We start from the raw sequence: 20,266 nt of genomic DNA, 5'->3' as shown, positions 1-20,266 counted from the left end.
AATCTCCTAGCAATGTGTAAGCTTCTTGAATCCAAGAACAGTTTTGTTTGATTTATGTTTTATAATCTTGGTTCCTACTAGGGTACTGATTGATAAAAGGTTCTAAAAAGATGTTGTTGACTTGGATTGAATACTGTCCAATATAAGTTCTCTTACATTCTCATCAGATGTAAAAAGATACCATCATTAAGAGAAAGATTGACTATAGGTAAGATTTTGTTCTTCATTTTAGTTAAACATAAGAATCAGCACATGCTATATATATAACCAGTATAAAATAGTAAGTCACATGTTTGGTTATATAATCTTAAATAGTTTAGCAATCTCATTCAATCAACTTATGTGTTGTAGTCAAAATACCTGTTTTAACTGTGAACTAGGTTCTCAAGATGTTTCAATCAAAAGTGAGAAAAAGTAAAGAAATCTGGTTCTGGGAAAAAGAATGGAATACTTTGTAATACTTCTTTTACATATATTGCCCAATTCAGAGCACTGCTTATATTCAAAAGCAAAATAGTTTCCATAGTAATGTAAACAGGCTAGTTATACCTGATATATTAAAATAAATCCATGGTCCAATATCCCTTTTATTATTTATTATTGTTTTCTTTAACACTCAATTCCCCAGAATCTTAAACAAGTAAACACTACTGCATTTTAGTACATAGATATACCCTACCTAAACTTACTATCTGTTTTAGTTGAAAAATGTTACTTTATAGGTACTATTTACATCTCAAGTGATCAATGAATGAAATGAGAATGGAACTTTGTAACACATGAGAAGCAATAGCTTTAATGAAGAATAATGTTGATAAGAATAACTGTTCAGGGTTTGCTTGCATTCCTAACATAAAAATATTTATACATATCATACTTGACTTTTTCTCTTAAATCAAAGTGTTTCCCTCAATTTGTTCTTTTTCTACTTTTAAAAACATGTTTTATTAAACACCACTATCATTTCCCAATATTTTACCTCCTCTGAAAAACAATTATTAGGAATATTATAAGATTTGGGGTTAATTAGTACCTAAGGAATACTATCTCAGGGTTTGAGGCCTAGTTTGGAACTTGGAGCCAGAGTTCATCCTGGAATTCTGAGGGAGTGATAAGGGTTGGTTTTCCAACTGTCAGAGTCTGGAAGTTGACCCTGGCTCTGGAGGCTGGTGGTTTGTTGGCTCTCTGGGATTTTTCCTTGGAAACCTTGGGAATACCAGATTGACAGTTTGGAAGACAGAAAGTGAGTTTGGCAGTGACTACAGGAGAAGACTAACAAGAAAGACGACCTTTTGTTTTTAAATCTGTGTGCCTACATAAATGAAGGCAAGGCTATTTGGCCTACTAGGCCAGGAAGCCATTCCTGGCCGACTAGGCTCAAACTTGATTAGGCTGGTATTGGAGTGATGAGCTATAAAGAAACTTGGAGACAGTATTTTAATAATTATATATATTGTTATAAGGATATTAGAAATAGGTTTATATAGTTAAAAATTGGGTTAAGGAAGTGATAAGGAAAAAGAACAGGGTTGGGTTTTCCCATATGGAAGTGGTCTCCATGAGGTGCCTTGAGTTTGGTGTGGTTTTGAGTTAGTACCCCATTGGTATTAGGGATCTTTCTGGTTAAACTTTTTACCTTTCCTTTAAACCTTTCCAAACCTATTAAATTTAAGGTTTTGTTTTCTAAATCTGTCTCTGAGAAGTTCACTCTGTGCAGGCCAAAAGTAGTTACATTGAACATACTTCAACTCGCAGCCAGTAGGCCCTTACCAACAAACAAGAGACAAATAGATACTGTTTCCAAAATATATCTAACACAATAAAGAAAAATAGTCACACAAAAACCAAATCTGTCAGATTCCACACTTTCTACTCGTAGCCTACCTGGAGTTTCTTTTTCTTCTTTTAAGTGAACTCTAAATTTTACCTGTGAAACTAATTTTACTTAAGCACCTAGCAGAAAGCTCAGTAGAAAGCAGAAAGGAGTTATATGTATACCTTTATTCTAGAAGCAGTTTTGTTATGTTTTCTTTCATTCCATACAAATGCAATAGCAGCCATGAAATGCACTCCATGATTCATTGAGATTGGGCCCAATAGTTCAAGAATCTGCTGCCTCAAGTTCTGAAATAGTTTTAAGCAAATGACAAGTAAAAACTTAATAATGTTAATTTTATTTTCTATAAATAAAAATATAAAATGAGATAATATATTTAATATAATTTTATGTGTACTGAAGGCTATAAAATAACCAATGATAAAAAAAAACTCTATAGTAAAAATAAGTCAACTAAGAGCCAAAATAATACATGCAATGAGACAGCCAAAAGATTACGAAGTATCATAAAAAAAAAAAATTTTTTTTAAACCCTCACCTTCTGTTTTTGAATCAATACCAAGTTATTTGTTCCAAGGCAGAAGCGCAATAAGAACTAGGCAACTGGGATTAAGTGACTTGTTCAGGGTTACCCAGATAGGAAGTGTCTGAAGTTAGATGTGAACCCAGAACCTCCTATCTCCAGATGTAGCTATCCATCTATCAGTCTTTTCAAAGGGATTTGAGTATTTTACATTTTAAAGAAAATATCAATAAGTGAATACTCTCTGCTTGTGGGATTTTTAAAAAAAATTTTATTTACCTAGCATTTTTCAAAATTGGCTCAAAGGTTATTACTTTATTCCTAAGGAAGATGTGTCCAAAATTTACCTCTCTCCCCTGGCACCTCATGCATCTTTCCACTTCCTCAATATTTACAAAAGGTCTAGCTTAGGGTTTAGAATAGAGAAGAGAAAAAGTAAGAAACGAAAGCTTAACCATGAGTTTCCTAACCTTTGTTGAACCAAGATTAATAGTGGTAACAGATGCAGCTGCAGCAATAACAGTTTTTTCTGAAGAGTCAGCCTGATGGAGGATGCTCCAAAGTAGTGTCACAGAGGACATGATCATATGAAGGATGGAGAGGATCCCGCTTCGTGCCTCAAACAAGTGCTTCTGGTCAACATTCACCAAAAGCTATAAGGAAGGAAAAAAAACAACATGCATACCTGCTAAACTTGAGTGTCAATGGAGAATGATGTCGAGTTCATATATTTGTCAAATCCATCTTACCTGATGATACTGTGTTGATGGATCCAACAAACAGTAGTGAATGATGGTTGTAATGCCTTCTAGAAGAGTAAGGATCAAATCTGGTGGAATAATTGATGCCATCCAAATAGGCCTAAAATATAATTTGTTCATTTTATTAATGAGATCTAGTAAAGCAATATATTAGTAAGATATACACATTTATCATGTACTAAATTATGTTTAGTAATTTTCCAACAATTAGTGAGGGGCAAAGAAGAAACTATGATTTGGTCAGATTTCTTATACTTTTTTTATGGAGCTAGCAAGACTAAAACCAACTCCATTTTTTTATTAATTTTATAGAAATCAAGAGTAGTGTGAATATCAGATCAATGCCCAGGAGATTGAGAATACAAGCCAAATTCAAAATAAAACCCTTAGACATCCTACAAAAGGTAAGGAAAGGAAAAACTATCATCTTCTAACAACCATATTCACAAAATGGAACATCATTCACACAAGTGACTGGCTACTGACAGGAGAGTTCTAATAGAAATGCCATATTTGTGTAAAACAGATTATACCTCTAACATATCTTTTTGGGGGGATGAGAGGGACACAAAATTCCTAAACCTCTGAAGAAAAAAATATAGGTACACAATGAAAAATAATTACATTAAATTACTGTGTTAAAATTATCAAAGGATTTAAAAATATTTCTTCCAAATTAGTTAATATTCATTTTTTATCACCTCTGATCTTATTTTACTATCATGTTCTTTTTGAGTTTTTCACACACTATCTTCATCACAATATACTGTGTTAAAAGAGCATATTTTTAAAGTCATAGATGGTAAATTCAGGAGACTTCTCCCAGTTTCAGAAACTACATAAATGTAACAAGGTTCTTTGTAATTCACAAGGCTTCATCTTCTATTCCAACTTTTCTACCTCTTCTAAGTGATTTTTATAAGCCAGATCAGAAGGGCTAGAAGTAGACTATATTCATATAAATATTGTATTCCTGGTGGCCTCAACCTCAAAATTGAATTACTTCTGCTTCTCTACAGAAATGACATATTCACTACTGCTGCTAGTGTACTCCAATTTGGTGGGTAAAAATAACCTCTTCTGGCTTTTTAAAAATTCAAACATTTTTTTAAACATAAGTCAATAAAGCACAATAAAGATCAACCACCACTTGCCTACTGTCAGATAGTCCTGTTTCATATTTGTATTGTAGAATCAAGTTATCCAAATTCCTGCAAAGCTGGAGTGTCACAGATACAACCACTCTCTGTAGAATTTTTCCCATATAAGGCAGAGTAGATGTGATTAAGCCGATCCACTGGGGGTGCATCTTACATGCACAGTGCTGATGTAAGGCTCTTATCACTGCACATAGGAACATGCCTTGACATGTGATTGGCTGGGCATGCAAATACTGAAGGGAAGTCATTGGCTGATGTGGGTTGATGTGTTCTAAGTCAGTTACCACAAATTCAAAACCTGTTTCATTCTCCTCAGAAACAGTCATTACATGATGCTCTAAAACAATCAGCCTCTGAAGCACCTTTAAGAGTTGAGACTGCAGAGTGCTGCCATTGTCCAATTCATCCTCTGAGAAGTTGATAAGGCTGTCCTCAGAGAAACCTTCTTCAATGGCAACAATGTTTTTACCTGACATCTTTTCACTATGCCATTTTTGTGCACTGAAGATAGATGATAATAAACAGTGAAGAATAACCTTCTGAACCTTGCACTTGGACAACATGTCCGAAATAAAGCTAGGGAAGCCCTTTGCTGAGCTTTCTATAACCTTGGCTAGTTCTGTAAAGAGAAGGGTTAAAATTTCTATGCTCATCATCTGCATATTGCGATTGCCTATTAAGTCTTGTGATGTGACTTTGACATGAGTTGGATAATGACTACGCATATAGTACAAGCAAAGAGAAATAAGAATTTCAATGTACATGGAGCTCCGGAAGTTATGGTTAGAATCCACAGGAATATGACTATAAAAGTCTTTACCCATAACAGAAATTCGATGTCTGGCCAAAAGATTCTGAAGCAAAGAGAGTTGGGGAGTGTACACATTATTGATGCTAGTGGTAGAGATGGCATTTACAAAAGCAATAGGATTCGTTTTCAAGATGGCTTTGATAGCAGAAAAAGCATACAATGTTCTTGAGGAATCATATAACTGCAGGTATAATAATACATGTTGATATAATGGGTGAATGTTGAAGTTGGGAGATTTTCTTGTTCCTGGAGACCCCATATCACTCTCAATTTCAGAAATTTCACCTTCTCCACAGCTATACCAGTTTTCTAAGTCCAGACCATCACTAAAGAACACACTGGTTTGCTTAAGCTTTTCATTTTGAACTTTTTTCTTGTCATCCTCCTTCTTTCTGGCAAGTTTGACTTTGGGTTTTGCTCCAGGCTGTTTTCCTGACTCCTTGACAATTGTTTCCTTTTCTGACACTTTGTCTGGAAGTTTTTCTTTGAAGCTAAATTGAATACTACTATGACTTCGTTGTCTAGACTTGGCTTCTGTCGAACTGCCATAAGGTTCATGCAGTGTCTGGTGGGTTACAGAAATACAAGGTGAGGAGCTATTCCTGGAGATTCCATTAGAGGAACCTTCGAGCCCAGCCTCAGCAGACAGAGATAAAAACTGACAATTTTCATTGCTTAGCAAACTGCTCTGACTATGCTGGATGACTTGATCTTCATTCTTAATCGCTTCTTTACAGGGATCTAAAGAACTGAATTTAGGTGTCATATCATCTGCCTGTAGCTGATGTTTTACTGCTTCAGATTCCTCTTCAAGGCCACTTACAACTTTACAAATGAGGTCAAAAACTACCTGCTGCACAATATCATCTGCCGAATCTTCCTTTAGAGTCTGAGAATTATCTGGAACATTCATATTGTCAGTTTCTGCATCATAGCTCAAGTTGTCTCCACCAGAAGACTGAGAACAACCTGAATCTGAACTTTGAAGTATTTCTAACTGTTGATCTGGAAGGTCAAAATCAGATACAACCATTGGAATTGTCTCACTACTAGTACTTAAAAGAGAAAGTCTGTCACTTAGAGGATTGACTGTAAGACTGAAGTTCTCCATTTCATCCATCACAAGCTGTTTCTCACTGCTTCCTTTACTTGTAATGAGTTGTACTTGGTTTGTAGGCATATGGGAAAATGCTTTAAAAGAAGGGAAAAAAAAGCAGAAACTATATTAGAATATTTTCCAAAATACTTTTCTTCCTTTAGAATGATAACTAATGTCAACATCTGTAAGACTTTACAAGAAGATGACTTAATTATTAAAACTGTTTCCTTTCAAATGAATTATACTTTTATTTGCATCATGTATAGTTATATAAGTATATAAACATATATTTGTATATATGTTTATATACATATATATTTATATATAGGCACAGAAAGGAAAAGTTAAGTGGACAAAAAACCAGAATTTGGTCACAAAAACTTTCTACCCTTTTTACTGAAGCTTTGAGGTATAGAAATTTGAGGTAAATTAGCTTTTACAGAATGTATATGTAATACATGTAGGCCTTATATACAATTTATAAGAAAAATCACTCAAGTCATAATACATAATTACTCTATAATAAGAACAATCATTCTATTACCAAGTTGTGTGTACTTTTTGGCCAGAATCCTGAAGTAAATTTTCTGATCTGTGTCTGTGAAGTGATATAGGATCAGAATCAATATCAGTCTTTTTCACAGCTATAATCAGAAAAATTCTTTATATTTAACTTGTCTAACTGATTTATGAATTAGAAAAGCTTTCATTCTTCAGAGAATGTCTAATGCCTGGATACTTGAGAATGAGGCATCCTTCTAATTACAATTCTCTAATAAACAAGAGTGCTTCTGATGAAGTGTTATCAACCCATGTGCATACATCTTTTATCTTATTAATTGATGATTAACATTCAACATGAAATTACTAATTTTTTATTGTACTTACCATCATTACAGGAAAAATTTTGCATAAAATGCTTGTCATTTTCTTCTTCTGGGTAACAGGGCACTTTATTCCAGTAACGTTCTGCCTGTACCCGTTGCACTGAAACTCTCTGAGTTTTGGGATGAAGCAGGAGTAGCAGCAATGGCTCTAGAACCCTTGCAATGTCATGTCTTTGGAGCACTTGATTCAACCAGGCTTGTCCCACAGAACTAGTAGAACCATCCAGGCTATTAAGGCTATCTAACATGATGAACAGTGATCTAGACAGAAAGAACAATAATCAAAATAGAAGAGCAAAGAATCACTACTTTTCATTTTTCTTCTGAGTGAATTATTACAAAGAGATCATATTCTCAGATAACCTGAAACCTAAGTGTATTTAATGATGCAGAAAGCTTATTGTTAGCTTTAAGTAGTGCATTCAGCACTACATATGAGGAAATTGAGAATCAGGAGGAGAAAAAACTTGATTAAAGTCATAAAGACATTAGGTTCTAGGGATGGGATTTAAAGCAAGGTCTTCAGACTTTATATACATTGTACTTTCTCCCATACTCTGCTACCATCTCCCCTTTTTTGTGCCCACGATTTTTTTCATTAAGTCTGTGTCATGGTAAAATACACAGAGAAAACTGCTTCCCAGTCACACAAATAGTGACACTATAACTTTTAAACAGTCCAAAAAGTTTGAAGGATATTTTTGCTAGAATGTTCATATGAAGCAAAATTGAATGGATTACAAAGTGGGCCTCAGGTCATCATTAGAAATGGAATTATAACTCCTATTCAGATATCTATTTTCATACTGTGTGGGGGGGGAGGGGGGGAAATGGGACACTGCAGGTCTATGTAAATCTGTTTTTCTTGGCTTTTAGGTCAGCTGAAAGAGGTTCACAATTAATCATCACTACCACACAAGGAACTATAGTTCCTATGTAGACTGGTATTTTATTATCTTGGTGCTTCAAAAGGATTATTTTATGATTATTATGAAGAGAAGATCAGGGCAAACAAGGAAGTAGTATGGCTTGATGGAAAGCACAGGACTTAAAATCAGAGGCTCTCGGTTTGAATCTGGATGATCACCAAGATCTCTTTGAATTCTAAATAATACAATGACATGTAGAAATGACATATTTTAAATGTTGCAAAATAATATTAATTTTATTTTAAAGCTAAACAAATGTACCTTTATAAAAGTACATAATTGATGCTTATCTCCAAACACATTCGAGTGTTAGTAGAGAAAAACACATGATTATACTATGGATATGATAACCAACCTGTCAAAGGAACGGGCAAAAGATGATGACTTATTTATATGAAGATCTCTAGTTAGATGCCAAAGTACTGCAAACTTTGCATGTGCTTCCATTCTTACTTTCTGTGGAAAAACACAAGTTTAATTAATTTTTCTCTAAAGAAAGGCAAATATTTTAGGGAAAAAAAGCAATCTTTCTATATCATTTACTTTATGTGAAAATTTAAAAAGTTTTTGGATGATCAACTTCTGTCAGATAAGTAAACTATATTCAATTTATATAGTAGGCCAGTAATGGTGAACCTATGGCACAGGTACCAAAGATGGCATGCAGAGTGCTCTTTGTGGGCACTTGGCCACCCTCCCTCTGTAAAAATAGACTTGAATCCAGGACTTCAATCCCCAGAAACCCTTGCTCCACTTCCCCAGAATGCTTTGTGATCTCACTGAAAACCTCACCTGGGCCAAGAACGAGATGGGGTATTTAACCTGATTGCAAAGGCTTTTGTGCCCTCTTTTCTTCCGTTTTCTGCTTGCAAGCAGACGTGGCTCTTTTCATAATGTAGGTGAGGTTGTGTCTAGACCTCTCTCTGGCCTAGACACGTGCTTTCTTATCCTGTATTTTCTATAATCCTTAACCTTTAATAAACCTCATGAAAATATAATACTCCTTGCAGAGAGAAACTAATTTCTACTTGCCTCAGTCTCCCCTAATTTTTAACTGTTACAGTTTTGGCTTACCACTTCGGGAAAATGAAATACTCTCAATCTTCTGCTTCTTTTCTGATCTAAGTTCAGTTTTAATAGCTAGTGCCTAGAAATTTTTTTGATCCACTTTTCTCTGGCCGAGGTTTTTTACCCTTGCAAAGCTGCTGCTTGTTCCAGACATTAGATAGCTCACAGGCTCACTCAGGACCTGTTGCATTTGCCACCCACCTGGCCCCTGGCTGCTAAGTTCTGCCTGCCTGCTGCCGCCATCTGCTTCAGATGGCCTCCTCTCCCTGCCTGCATGTGTCCTTGTCTGCAGCCCCTACTCCAGGCTCCAGACCTGTTTGCAGATTGCAGCTCACCTGCCCACCCTGGCTACCCGCTCCAGCTCCCACCCCTGCTTGCCTGCATTCTTGTCCTACCCCGTGCTCTCTCTAGCACACCCTGTCCCTGTTTAACACAGATTGCAATCACCTGGTGACCTGCCTGCCCAACAAACTTTAGCCTTGGAGTAGATCCGCTCATCACTCAAGACTCATTCTACCAGCTGATAACAAATGGCGGGGATATTGACTCCACGTGGGTGGATCTGAGAGTAGGAGGGGAGAGACAAGAGGGAAAGAAGTTTTTTTTTTTTCAAGCAGGAACTTAAAAGCAATGGCTATTTTTACAAGGATGTCTTTTAATTGCATTGATCCTTTTATTGACTTCACCTGCTTTCCTTTTAGCTAACTTTGGGGAAAAAACTCTGCTTCTCAGCTAACTGAGAGCCAGGCCAAAAGACATGAGATCCTGGGTTAAAATCTGGCCTCAGATACTCCCCAGCTGTGGGGCCCTGGATGGGTCCCTTAAATACCATTGCCCAACCCTTACCACTCTGCCTTCGGACAATAGACATTTAAATGGATAATTAAAAACAAACAAAAAAAAACCACACCTAAGGAACTTTAAAGCCTGGAGGTTATGATTTCTAAAGCATTTCAGACTCCAATGGTTATAAAAATCTCTATATTTCTATTGCATTTTCCTGATTGTTTTGTTTAAGATGTAACTTTGTGATTTTAAGTTCATATATTACTGGATTCAATATTATTCTGTTATACTGTTCATTTTAATGTATTGGGTTAACTACTGTTAAATTCTGTTGTTTTTCCCCTATAACTGTGCTGAACAAATATTAGTGATTAAGCCCATATAAGAAAAAACAGCCTTTCTATTTTTGCCTTTGTAAATTGTCACATGGAGGATAGATGGATTTCAGAACTGGTTACAATTGCTATAACAACCTTTGGAAAATTTAATGTGCTAAATATCTCAACTGATTTTAAGGATTTTTTAAGTATGATTTTTGTAATTTTTTTTTAACAATCTCTGGTTATTTTTGCTTGCCCCTAACACGAGGTGTAAGGCCAATTCTAGCTGAAGTGAAATACATTTTATAACCCCCAACCTTCCCGCATTTCTAAATATGTGAATGGAAGTTGGGGCAGTTAATCTCAGGACATTTGTACCCCTAAAAAAAGCCTCCAAAAAAGGAGCACCTCTCATTTATAACTCTTCAGTTCATTATTTTACTTCCACCAGAATGATATATAGATTTCTTGATTATGTTCTTAACCCAAGATGAGTTTTACCTTGTTTAAAAAAAATATGTTTAAATACCAAGGTTGAAAGATTGCTACGTTTGTAAAAATTGTGACAAATATCCATCAATTCATAGGTTTTAAAAATGCCATACAGCAACTTATGTGAAATATGATAGTGTTTGCTATTGTAATTAATTGGGCTATTGAAAATTTTGGGGAATACTGATATCTACATATTTGTACTACTGTTCTTTAAAAATGAAAAAATGTTACCTTGCTCAATTCAGTGGAGCATGGCCAGATATTGAAGAGGAAATGGATCTCATTTTTGGTGAGAAAGCCTTGTATTCTATATTTTCTTAGCTGACAAAATGTCAATGGTTATAAGCTATATTTTTGAATTTTTAAAGCTCTTTTATTATTATATTTTTCTTGCATGTGCAATATACTATTTTTTCCTTTCTTTTTTATATTTGAAGCACATGTCACCAATATTAAGATTTTCTTTAACTTTTTGATTTTGCAGTACTATAAGTTTAAAATACATTTGCTAATGCATACCCCAAAAGCTTGTGACTATAAAAATGATGCCACTAATTATTTAAAAAATTATGGGACTTTGCTTAATAATTCTGTCTGATTCCAGGACCAGATATACACACAAGAGCCATTGCAACAGAGCCAAAGAAAAGCCAACCCAGGATGATTGATGCACTTCTAGGCCAATACAAAGGTCTTGAACCTAGTGTGAAGACTTGAGGTTACTGTGCTTAACATTGTTACAACATAGGCTTTCCTTGTGTCCACACTCACTCTGAAGATACTCACAGACGAGTATCCCCAAAACCTTGGCTCGTATAATCTGGCCCCCTTTTCTGCCTTTCATAGTGTGGTACCTTTCTGTAGTCCTGGCTATTGACTGGGTAAATGCACCATTGCTTAGATCATTTAATTGGGCCCTGATTCAAGGACCTATTATAGATTTATTTTTCTTTTTACTAGGAATTTTTACACATAAGATTTTGATAGTCTATATTTTCATCCAGTATTTTCTTTTTTTATTTGGATTTTCTGATATCTTTTTAATATCTCTTGCCAATTGATTCATATACCTCATACCTCAGCCATGCATCCCTAAGTGATCGTGTATTTTTCAGTCACCCACAACATGGGGAAATGTAAAAAAAAATTATTATTTAAATTGCAAAGTTTAAATTCTTTTTGAGAAGAATTTTAGGTAAAGAAAGATGCTACCTCTCTGAATCCAGAAACTGAACTGTTAGAGAAGATACCATGAAGAAGCCTCCAGACCACAAGTGCACAAAAATGAACTTTGGGTATGGTTGATTGAACATTTATTTGTATGTATACTTTCATGCCAAAGGGGACTGCCCCCTAACTGACTTTTTGTCAATGCGACCAGCAATTATTGGTTTTGATTTTTTTTCCCTCTTATCCTCACATTATTGTAATCTTTAAGTTGATTATGTTTTCATGATCCTTTTGGGGAAAAAATTAATTTTTCCCAAAAATGATCACATGGTGAAATGTAAAAATAGACTTGAATCCAGGACTTCAATCCCCAGAAGGCCTTGCTCTACTTCCCCAGAATGCTTTGTAATCTTACTGAAAACCTCACCTGGGCCAAGAATGAGATGGGGTATTTAACCTGATTGCAAAGGCTTTTGTGCCCTCTTTTCTTCCCTGTTTTCTGCTTGCAAGCAGACGTGGCTCTTTTCATAATGTAGGTGAGGTTGTGTCTAGACCTCTCTCTGGCCTAGACACGTGCTTTCTTATCCTTAACCTTTAATAAACCTCATGAAAATATAATACTCCTTGCAGAGAGAAACTAATTTCTACTTGCCTCAGTCTCCCCTAATTTTTAACTGTTACACCTCCCCCCAACCCCAGAGTTCATTACTAGAAAGGCAGAAGGACTCAGGTGGAGATGCTTCCCCTCTCCACCTCCGCAGTGCCTGATGACATTTTTCACATCCTTCCTACTGCACCCAGTAGCCCAATGGGAATGCACAAGGGTGAGAATTTTAGGAAAATAACCTTGTTAACTCCCCAAATCAAGAAAATGAACTCTTTTAAAGAAGGCGCCATAAAGAAGCCTGTGGAAACCATACACTGTATCAGAAGATACAGAATGAACTTTGGGATGTAGTGAATTGAACTGAAGGGGGTTGAACACATTTTTTTTTAATATAGACTCATGCCAAAGGGGACTGCCCCCTAATTGGTTTTTTGTCAATGTGCCTACCAATCTTTGGTTTTGCTCTCTTCCTCTTCTATTTCCCTCTTATCTCCAACTATTATAATTCCCCCTTAGAAAGTGCAGTATTGTATGCACCTGAAATGATTCATTGGGGAGATTAGGCATGTAAATCTGGGAGATTTCAACATGTGCAGTGTCCCAATAGAATTGCAAGGGGATTGTGAAAGGGAATTTTTATTCCCTCTGGCTATTTTAAGTTAATCAATCAAGAACTTAAAGTAGACCTACTTAACACTTAGTAGTGCACACCCTGAAAGTGTACACCCTGAAAGGCCACAACCCCTTCCCAACCCACCCAGTACTAGGCAAATTGAAAAGCTGAAAGCTGTGATTGATGCTGATATGTGACACAAGAGCTGATGGGTGGAGAAAACTGTATATAAGTGGGAGCCTGAGAGAAATTCGCTTTCATTCATTGCTTGGCGGATTCTTGGTCTCATTCATTGCTTGGCGGATTCTTGGGCTCTTTATTCTTGGTGATTCTTGGTGACCTTTAGCCTAGGGAGCGTGAGCTCTGGTGGAATTCTAGGTGGTCTTAGCCTCATTGCACTGAAGGTTCTTGAGGGTTTTTCAGCATCTTTGGCTCTTCAGATTTCAGCTTCCTGATCTGGATTTTGGATTCTGGTGAGATTTGAATTCAGATTCTCATTTGCAGTCTGGAGGCACTAGGATTAGGACTCAGGATATTTTTAGCTAGGTGATATTTTTCTAATTACTTCCTATATTTCCCACTCTAATATCTTTACTTTGTTGTAAATAAAGCTACTAACAGCTTACTGACTCAGTTTAATGTTAATTCTTATAAACAGCAACCATAACAATTCTTTTTTAACCATTATTATTTTTGTCAAACCAAATTTTTATATTACATATACATACATACAAGTGTAAGTTTGCAAAATTTCTCCTTTGTGAGTAGGATGGATCTTATTCTTCCCTTCAGAATGTGAGCTCCTTGAGGGCAAAGGCTGTGTCATAGTCCCCTTTAAAGCCTTTTTTAAAAGTATCCCTCAACTCCAGCTCAATGATCTTACACATAATAAAGGGAGGGTGGGGAACAGGGACCACTTATATTTTAAAAATGAGGATTATCAACTAAAACAATTTTGATTCATACCAATCAAAAATATGGAGGCCTGAAGCTATGAATGAAAAGAATAATTTCTGATACTTTTCAGCAACTGAATTTCTACATGAAGAATGAACTGCATTTATTTTAAATGAATTAACTAATTTTCTTCTCAAACGAAACCACATTGGTCCCCCTTATATATATTTTAAAAAACTAAGTTAATTCCCCCCCCAAATGAAATTAATGTATTTTTTAGACTCTTAATATACAGACAAAGATGAAAGGAGTAAATTTACCTTATCCCTGTGGGTTAACTGCTGACTTATAACATCTTCACAGATGCTAGAAGAAGGAACCAAGTTATGCAACTGATAAAAAAGTTCAACACTCTTCTGGTGATGCTGTGGTGTTCCATCGCCCAACTGGTTCCACAATGTTAAAGCTACATGCTTTAAAAATAAGTGCAAAATAGGCATAATTATAAAACATAAATGACAATAAGTTACTTTATATGCATCATGTCATGAAGAAATTATTAACTTGACCAACAGGGAACCTACAAAGCCCTTCCATAGGATAAGATGCAAAAAGCAAACTGGACTCAAAATTCAGGAGCATAAAAAGAGTACTGTAATCTGCTTGAGGAGCAGGAGAATACAGTGGGAATGCCTAGATTTTTTAGTCAGAAAACTTTCTCAGTATGACTTACTAGCTATTTGACCATGGCCAAATTACTCAACTTCTCTATGCATCAGTGTCCTCATGTGCAAATGAGGTAAATAATGGGGTAGTCAATAAAGAACTAACTAGTCCTGGAATCAGAAAGACCTGATTCAAGACTTGTCTCTGATGTGGACAGACTCTGTGACCAAGAGCAAGTACATTTATTTAGTAATTCGGTGCTCCAAGCAAGTCTGTAAGAATTAAAACATAGTTCTCTAGACAATATAGTTTATGGTATACTGTCCAGTATACTGTGTATACACACATACACGCAAAACGCTGTGCCATATTTCAGTGGAGAGTTCCTTACACTGATGAAATTACAGATCTAGATTTTTAGTAAGTACTTCCCTCACTGACTTGTGAAGATCAAATGTGACAATATGTCAAGCACTAAGAAGACCTATAAATACTATAAAAACCTCAGCTATTTTTATTATTACACAATTGATCAGAACCACTTTAAGCTAAAAAAGCAAGGGGAAGGAGAAAACCCACCTGGGTATAGCTATCAAATTACACAATACAAATTAAACAATAAAAATAAGAAGCAATGATATTCAATTATATACAGGAGAGTGGTAAAGAAAAAAGTCAGCAACGAAATCAACAAAACTCAAGACGTCTATATGCAGTGGCATAAAGTACGGGTAACTATGGGTCAAAAAGCTATACAGTATGAAAATCAATAAAAGGAAATGACTATGTTTACTGTGGATGAGAAGTTTGAAGGGTTGTTATGTGGAAGAGTGATATAATTTTCTCTGTTTGACCCCAGAAAGCAGAACTAAGGAAAAATGGGAGTTTGAGATTTGATAAAAAAAAAATTTCAAAACACTAACTATTGGTAAATAAGGAAAGTGTATAAGAGATCTTAATACTGTGTCAAGGAAGTTCATTCCCTCCCCGTCCTGAGTAGCTTGACCTGTCCATCAAACATTCCTAACATAACACAGTTACACTAGGTTTGCAGCCCTCTACGTGCTGTATGTCAATAAAAGTCAAGGCTTTAGGGCTTGAGAGGGGGGAGAAGCAAGAAGAGAAGGAAGAAGGAGGAAGTCAGGAACAGAGCAGGCAGGTGAGAGGGAAGGAGGAAGAGACTTACAGGCCTAGGTACCATGTGGTCAAGTTTCTTATAGGAATGATTGTCTACCCTTTCTAATAAACTTTATAAAACATATATCTGGGTAGAAATGTTATTTCAATTCTTACAATATTATAAAAAAACTTGACACTCATATCATTATTGTTGAGCCTCAAGCCAGGAAAATAGTTCTGGGAGGGGATTCAACAGGAAGAAAAAACATAAAAGGTAGGAGGAGGCAGGGTAGCATTGTATATTAACAATATACAACTTGCATATTAACAATATATATTTATTAAGCAAATGTAGGAATCAGATAAATGCATGTTGAATTGAACTAGAGAATTACTATTAGTTTTTTTTTTTAATCCTTTACCTTCTGTTTTAAAATTAATATTAAGTATTGGTTTCAAGATAGAAGAGTGCTAAGGGCTAGGCAATTGGGATTAAGCGACTTGCCCAGGATCATGCAGCTAGGAAGTGTCTGAAGTCATATTTAAACCCAAGACCTCTTGTCTCCAGGCCTGGTGCTCTATCTGCTAAGCCAACTAGTTGTCCCAAATTAGAACATTTTTGAGAACATTAAGGGGAAGATCAAAGCTGTGAAAACCAGAAGTGATGCTGTCATTAGAATACATTACAGACCACCTAGGCAGGAAGAAATTATAGAGTTTTTGCAATAAATAACACTTAGGGATATCCAAAAAATGAAGTTGGTTGCCTTGTGAGGTAGTAGATTCTCTCTCACCAAGACGTTCAAGTAAAGACTGGATGACTATTATAGATGGTGGAGAAATGATTATTTGTCAGATATAGATTGGACTATATTGCTTCTGAGGTAACTTCCAGATATGATTATGATTCTACTACTGTTATTTCTACTACTGTTATATCCTAGGAGATTTTATAATTCCTATAACAGAAACCATCATTTTAATTCAATTTTTCAAACTAGTGAGTACTTCCTTTGGATTTTGAAAAATACAATATGTGCCATTTTACTATTGTAGTAATGTGAGGCATAATGAATGATGCTAGAGTTTTCTTTAGCATCTAAGAATATGGGATGTAATTTAATTTTAATAGTACTAGATGATAATTTTAATGCTGTCATACACATAAATTACAATTCAGATTCAGAATGCTTAATATAACAAGAAATATAAGATTTAATAATATAATAATTCCTTCATGTTCTCTATCACCTGATAGTCTATTATAACTTCCATAAAAATAGGCATTACCAGTCTTTGACTTATAATATATTTGATTTATAGCATATTAGTATAAATGTTACCCTGTGTAAAGATATGTTTAAGAATATGGATATTAAATCCTAAGCTCTTTATACAAACAATGGATATATTTAAAAATCTGATACCTATTCATCTTATTATATCTTTGCTTCTTTAAAGTAAAACTTCTTCAGAGGTTTCTTCACAACAGAACACAGTTGCTATGTCAACCATTTTGTTTTTCAGACAGAAGTACTACATAATAGCCTCACTTTATTTTGTTAAAAAATGTCCTTATTGACTATAATTTTGTACTTTGTGTAACTAAAGAAGAGGCATTTGCTTAGAAAGATATGAAAGAGCCACCAATTATTTATTCCATTATTTAAAAATCCATATTTGAATATTTCCACTGCTCTAATGTAAAGAAATGAATAAGAATCATGAAGATAATTGAAAAATTATGGTTTAAAACAGGGGTTCTTAACCTTGGGTTCATGATGTATTAAAAAAAGTGATAACCATTTCAATATAATCGGTTTCCTTTGTAATGCTACTGTAAGGGTTAAAATAGGGGTTTTGACAAATAAGAGAGCAGCTTTTAATAATTTAAGTTTAATGAGAATATAGTAGATTTGTAAATTAATATTATCCCTTTAAGTCAGAGAAAGAAAATTTCTAGAAGCTTTAAACAATGAACAATTTATTTTAATTAAAATAGGGATAGTAAAAGAATATAGTAATGGAGGGAAAGATAGAAAGAGGAAAGAGAGATTACTAATTTTGTACCCTAGAAGTATACCTAAAATTCCTAACAACTACCTCTGTCTTCTCAGGACAGCTTCTTCTTGCCTGGCAAATACCAGGCCTATATAACCTACACTAGCTATAAATGATTCACAAACTAACTCCCTAAAATAATAGACAGCCACCACTCATTTCCTCCTTCAATTAGTTTTCTATAGCAACCCAAACTGTCAGTAGCCAACTGACAGCAGGTCCTTGCCTATGAGATAGACCTGCTTTCTAGAGATCCCAGAGGTAAAAAGCCCTTTTAAAGGCTAAAATCAAAAGCCCTCTCAGTAGGCTCAGGCCCAACTTTATATTTCATATTAACCCACACTACCAGCAACCAACCCCCAATGACCAACTCATGTCCAGTAGCCAACTTCTCCCCAACTGCCTGCCCTGTCAGCAACTGACAGCCTGCAAGTGATGCTGACTCAGCAGGGGTCTCCCTGGTTCCTACTTCCTGTCACTGTGGGCTAGTTAATCCTTATATATCTCTATGGTAAGAGGACCTCCAAGTCCCTAGTTAAATTAAAGAATTCCTTTTTGTACTATGTATTTTCATTTTATGCATTTAAAAACATTCTTAGATCACAGGCTTTCTCAAACTGCAAAAGACATCTATGAAACCAAGAAAAGTTAAGAATCTTTGGTTTAAACATAGCAGATTTTGCATTGCATTGGCTGGGTTTGTCAAATTAATTTTGTAGTTAATTCCAGTTAATCAAGGAGTCCTAACTATCAACCAAGTGAGGGAGAAGTTATACAATTCCTAGTCTTCCACAAGAGCAGAGGAAAAGATTTTCAATCTGATCCTTTGCAGGGAATTTTACTTTAGAAAAAAAATCATACCATAAAGGTTCCTGATAGTCTAAGATTTTATGATATTGAAGTTATAACACCTTAACAGCATTTCTTCTAATAGCATGTTCTATTTCTTAGCTGAAATTGATTAACTAATTCTTCTAATACTCTCATAAAATTTTTGCCCTCTTTATATATATATGTGTATATATATATACACATATATATTTAGTGATATAGTTAAAGGAAATCATGGAAAGAAAAAGCAGGAAAGGGGTGTGCTTATATGCTATATATATTATCAAGATTTCTTTTCTCTAGAATCCTATTTAAGAATTTAAGCTTAGTATTTAGGATAACAAATTTGAAATAATTTAATCCAATCTTACATTTTATAAAGAACCTTGCCAAAGGGCACAGTAAGAGTAATTATTCTCTATATATATTAGTAAGAAGTCAGAGACAGAATTTGAACCTAGAGCCTCAATTTCAAATCTAGCACTCTTTCCAGTGCACTAAGTTCAGGTAGTTCCATTTATCATTTTAAAAACATTATTTATTAAGTTCTTTAGTTATTTAACTTTGGTGTTACACAGAATTCTTATACTTTACCTTGAAAAATTCAGTCTTTTCAGCGGTGTACCGTAGATTGCCTTGAGTTAGGGGAGGCCTAATAACTACAGCCACTCTTCCCTGGTTTGGACTTAGGGGTTGTGTAGGCTCCACACTGTTCACATTTTCCCCAGTGACAACAGCAACAGATTGAGTCAATCCTACCAAGTCCATTACTAGCGAAATAGCAATGCTTTGGACACTGAAATCACTTGCTTGACTACAAGCATTCATCAGAGTCTGGAGCCAGAATGGGGGCTGTACCTGCTCACAGTCTGAAATAAAACACAAGAAGGAAATATAGTTTACTATCCTAATCAATTTCAAGTATATCTAGATTTTTAAAAGCATTTATTAAGTGTGCTCTGTGCCATGTACTATTAACAGGATCACTAATTTTTTTATAAGTTCAGAAAATAAATTTGTTTTTACCTAGTAGCTTTAGAAATTACTTAGCAAAACAATGAAGATATGGTTTTTTACTCCATATCAAATGTAACAGAGGAGAAAAATGAAGACAATAGCAACAAGAAAATTCTATGATACCTTATGAATATTTTTTGCTCTCTGATTTACTTTAATGGGCATACAAATAATTTCCCTATGGTAAAATAGTATCACTGGTAAATCAATTAAATTTATACAGAATTGCTGAGTGTCAATTACACTAACAAGGTAAGTTAGTAAGAAATGAAAATAAGTAAGAAATCACTAAGAGATGAAGCAAAGGGGGCAGCTGGATAGCCCAGTGGATTGAGAGTCAGGTCTAGAGATAGGAGGTCCTAGGTTCAAATGTGACCTCAGACACTTCCCAGCTGTGTGACCCTGGGCCAGCACTTAACCCCCATTGCCTAGCCCTTACCACTCTTCTGCCTTGGAACCAATCCAAGACAGAAGGTATGGGTTTAAAAAAAAATGAAGCAAAATAACCACTAAACAACAACAAAAAGGAAGAATCAAAGAAGGCACATTTATTAGCAAATCTAGATGCTTAATAATATACATTTTTCAAAGTGGATAGAACACTGGATT

The 20,266-nt window shown here is 35.2% G+C and overlaps 1 protein-coding gene and 1 long non-coding RNA gene across 14 annotated transcripts in view; one reads left to right on the top strand and one right to left on the bottom strand.

Moving 5' to 3' along the window:
• DOP1A (DOP1 leucine zipper like protein A) overlaps positions 1–20,266 on the bottom strand; it is a 110,689-nt gene that overhangs the window by 21,093 nt on the left and 69,330 nt on the right. For all 13 annotated transcript variants that reach the window (XR_008916608.1, XM_056818527.1, XM_056818529.1 and 10 more), the window contains 8 exons: positions 19,235–19,509; positions 14,284–14,436; positions 8,363–8,463; positions 7,080–7,339; positions 4,276–6,283; positions 3,110–3,221; positions 2,831–3,013; positions 1,999–2,124 (listed from right to left, as the gene is read on the bottom strand). Coding sequence is in view for 12 of the 13 variants with exons in the window: in XM_056818527.1 (XP_056674505.1) it covers positions 1,999–2,124; positions 2,831–3,013; positions 3,110–3,221; positions 4,276–6,283; positions 7,080–7,339; positions 8,363–8,463; positions 14,284–14,436; positions 19,235–19,509 (3,218 nt within the window). In the remaining variant the exon portion in view is untranslated. The remainder of the gene's footprint in view (positions 1–1,998; positions 2,125–2,830; positions 3,014–3,109; positions 3,222–4,275; positions 6,284–7,079; positions 7,340–8,362; positions 8,464–14,283; positions 14,437–19,234; positions 19,510–20,266) is intronic.
• LOC103100792 (uncharacterized) lies at positions 964–7,000 on the top strand. Its single transcript, XR_462699.3, has 3 exons — positions 964–1,243; positions 3,434–3,525; positions 5,830–7,000. It is a non-coding gene; the product is annotated as an uncharacterized LOC103100792 (long non-coding RNA).

This window comes from Monodelphis domestica, chromosome 2 (genome assembly GCF_027887165.1).
Source record: "Monodelphis domestica isolate mMonDom1 chromosome 2, mMonDom1.pri, whole genome shotgun sequence".
NCBI lineage: Eukaryota > Metazoa > Chordata > Mammalia > Didelphimorphia > Didelphidae > Monodelphis > Monodelphis domestica.
Note: the sequence above shows the minus strand (reverse complement) of the source record. Positions and strands in the feature narration are given on the sequence as shown.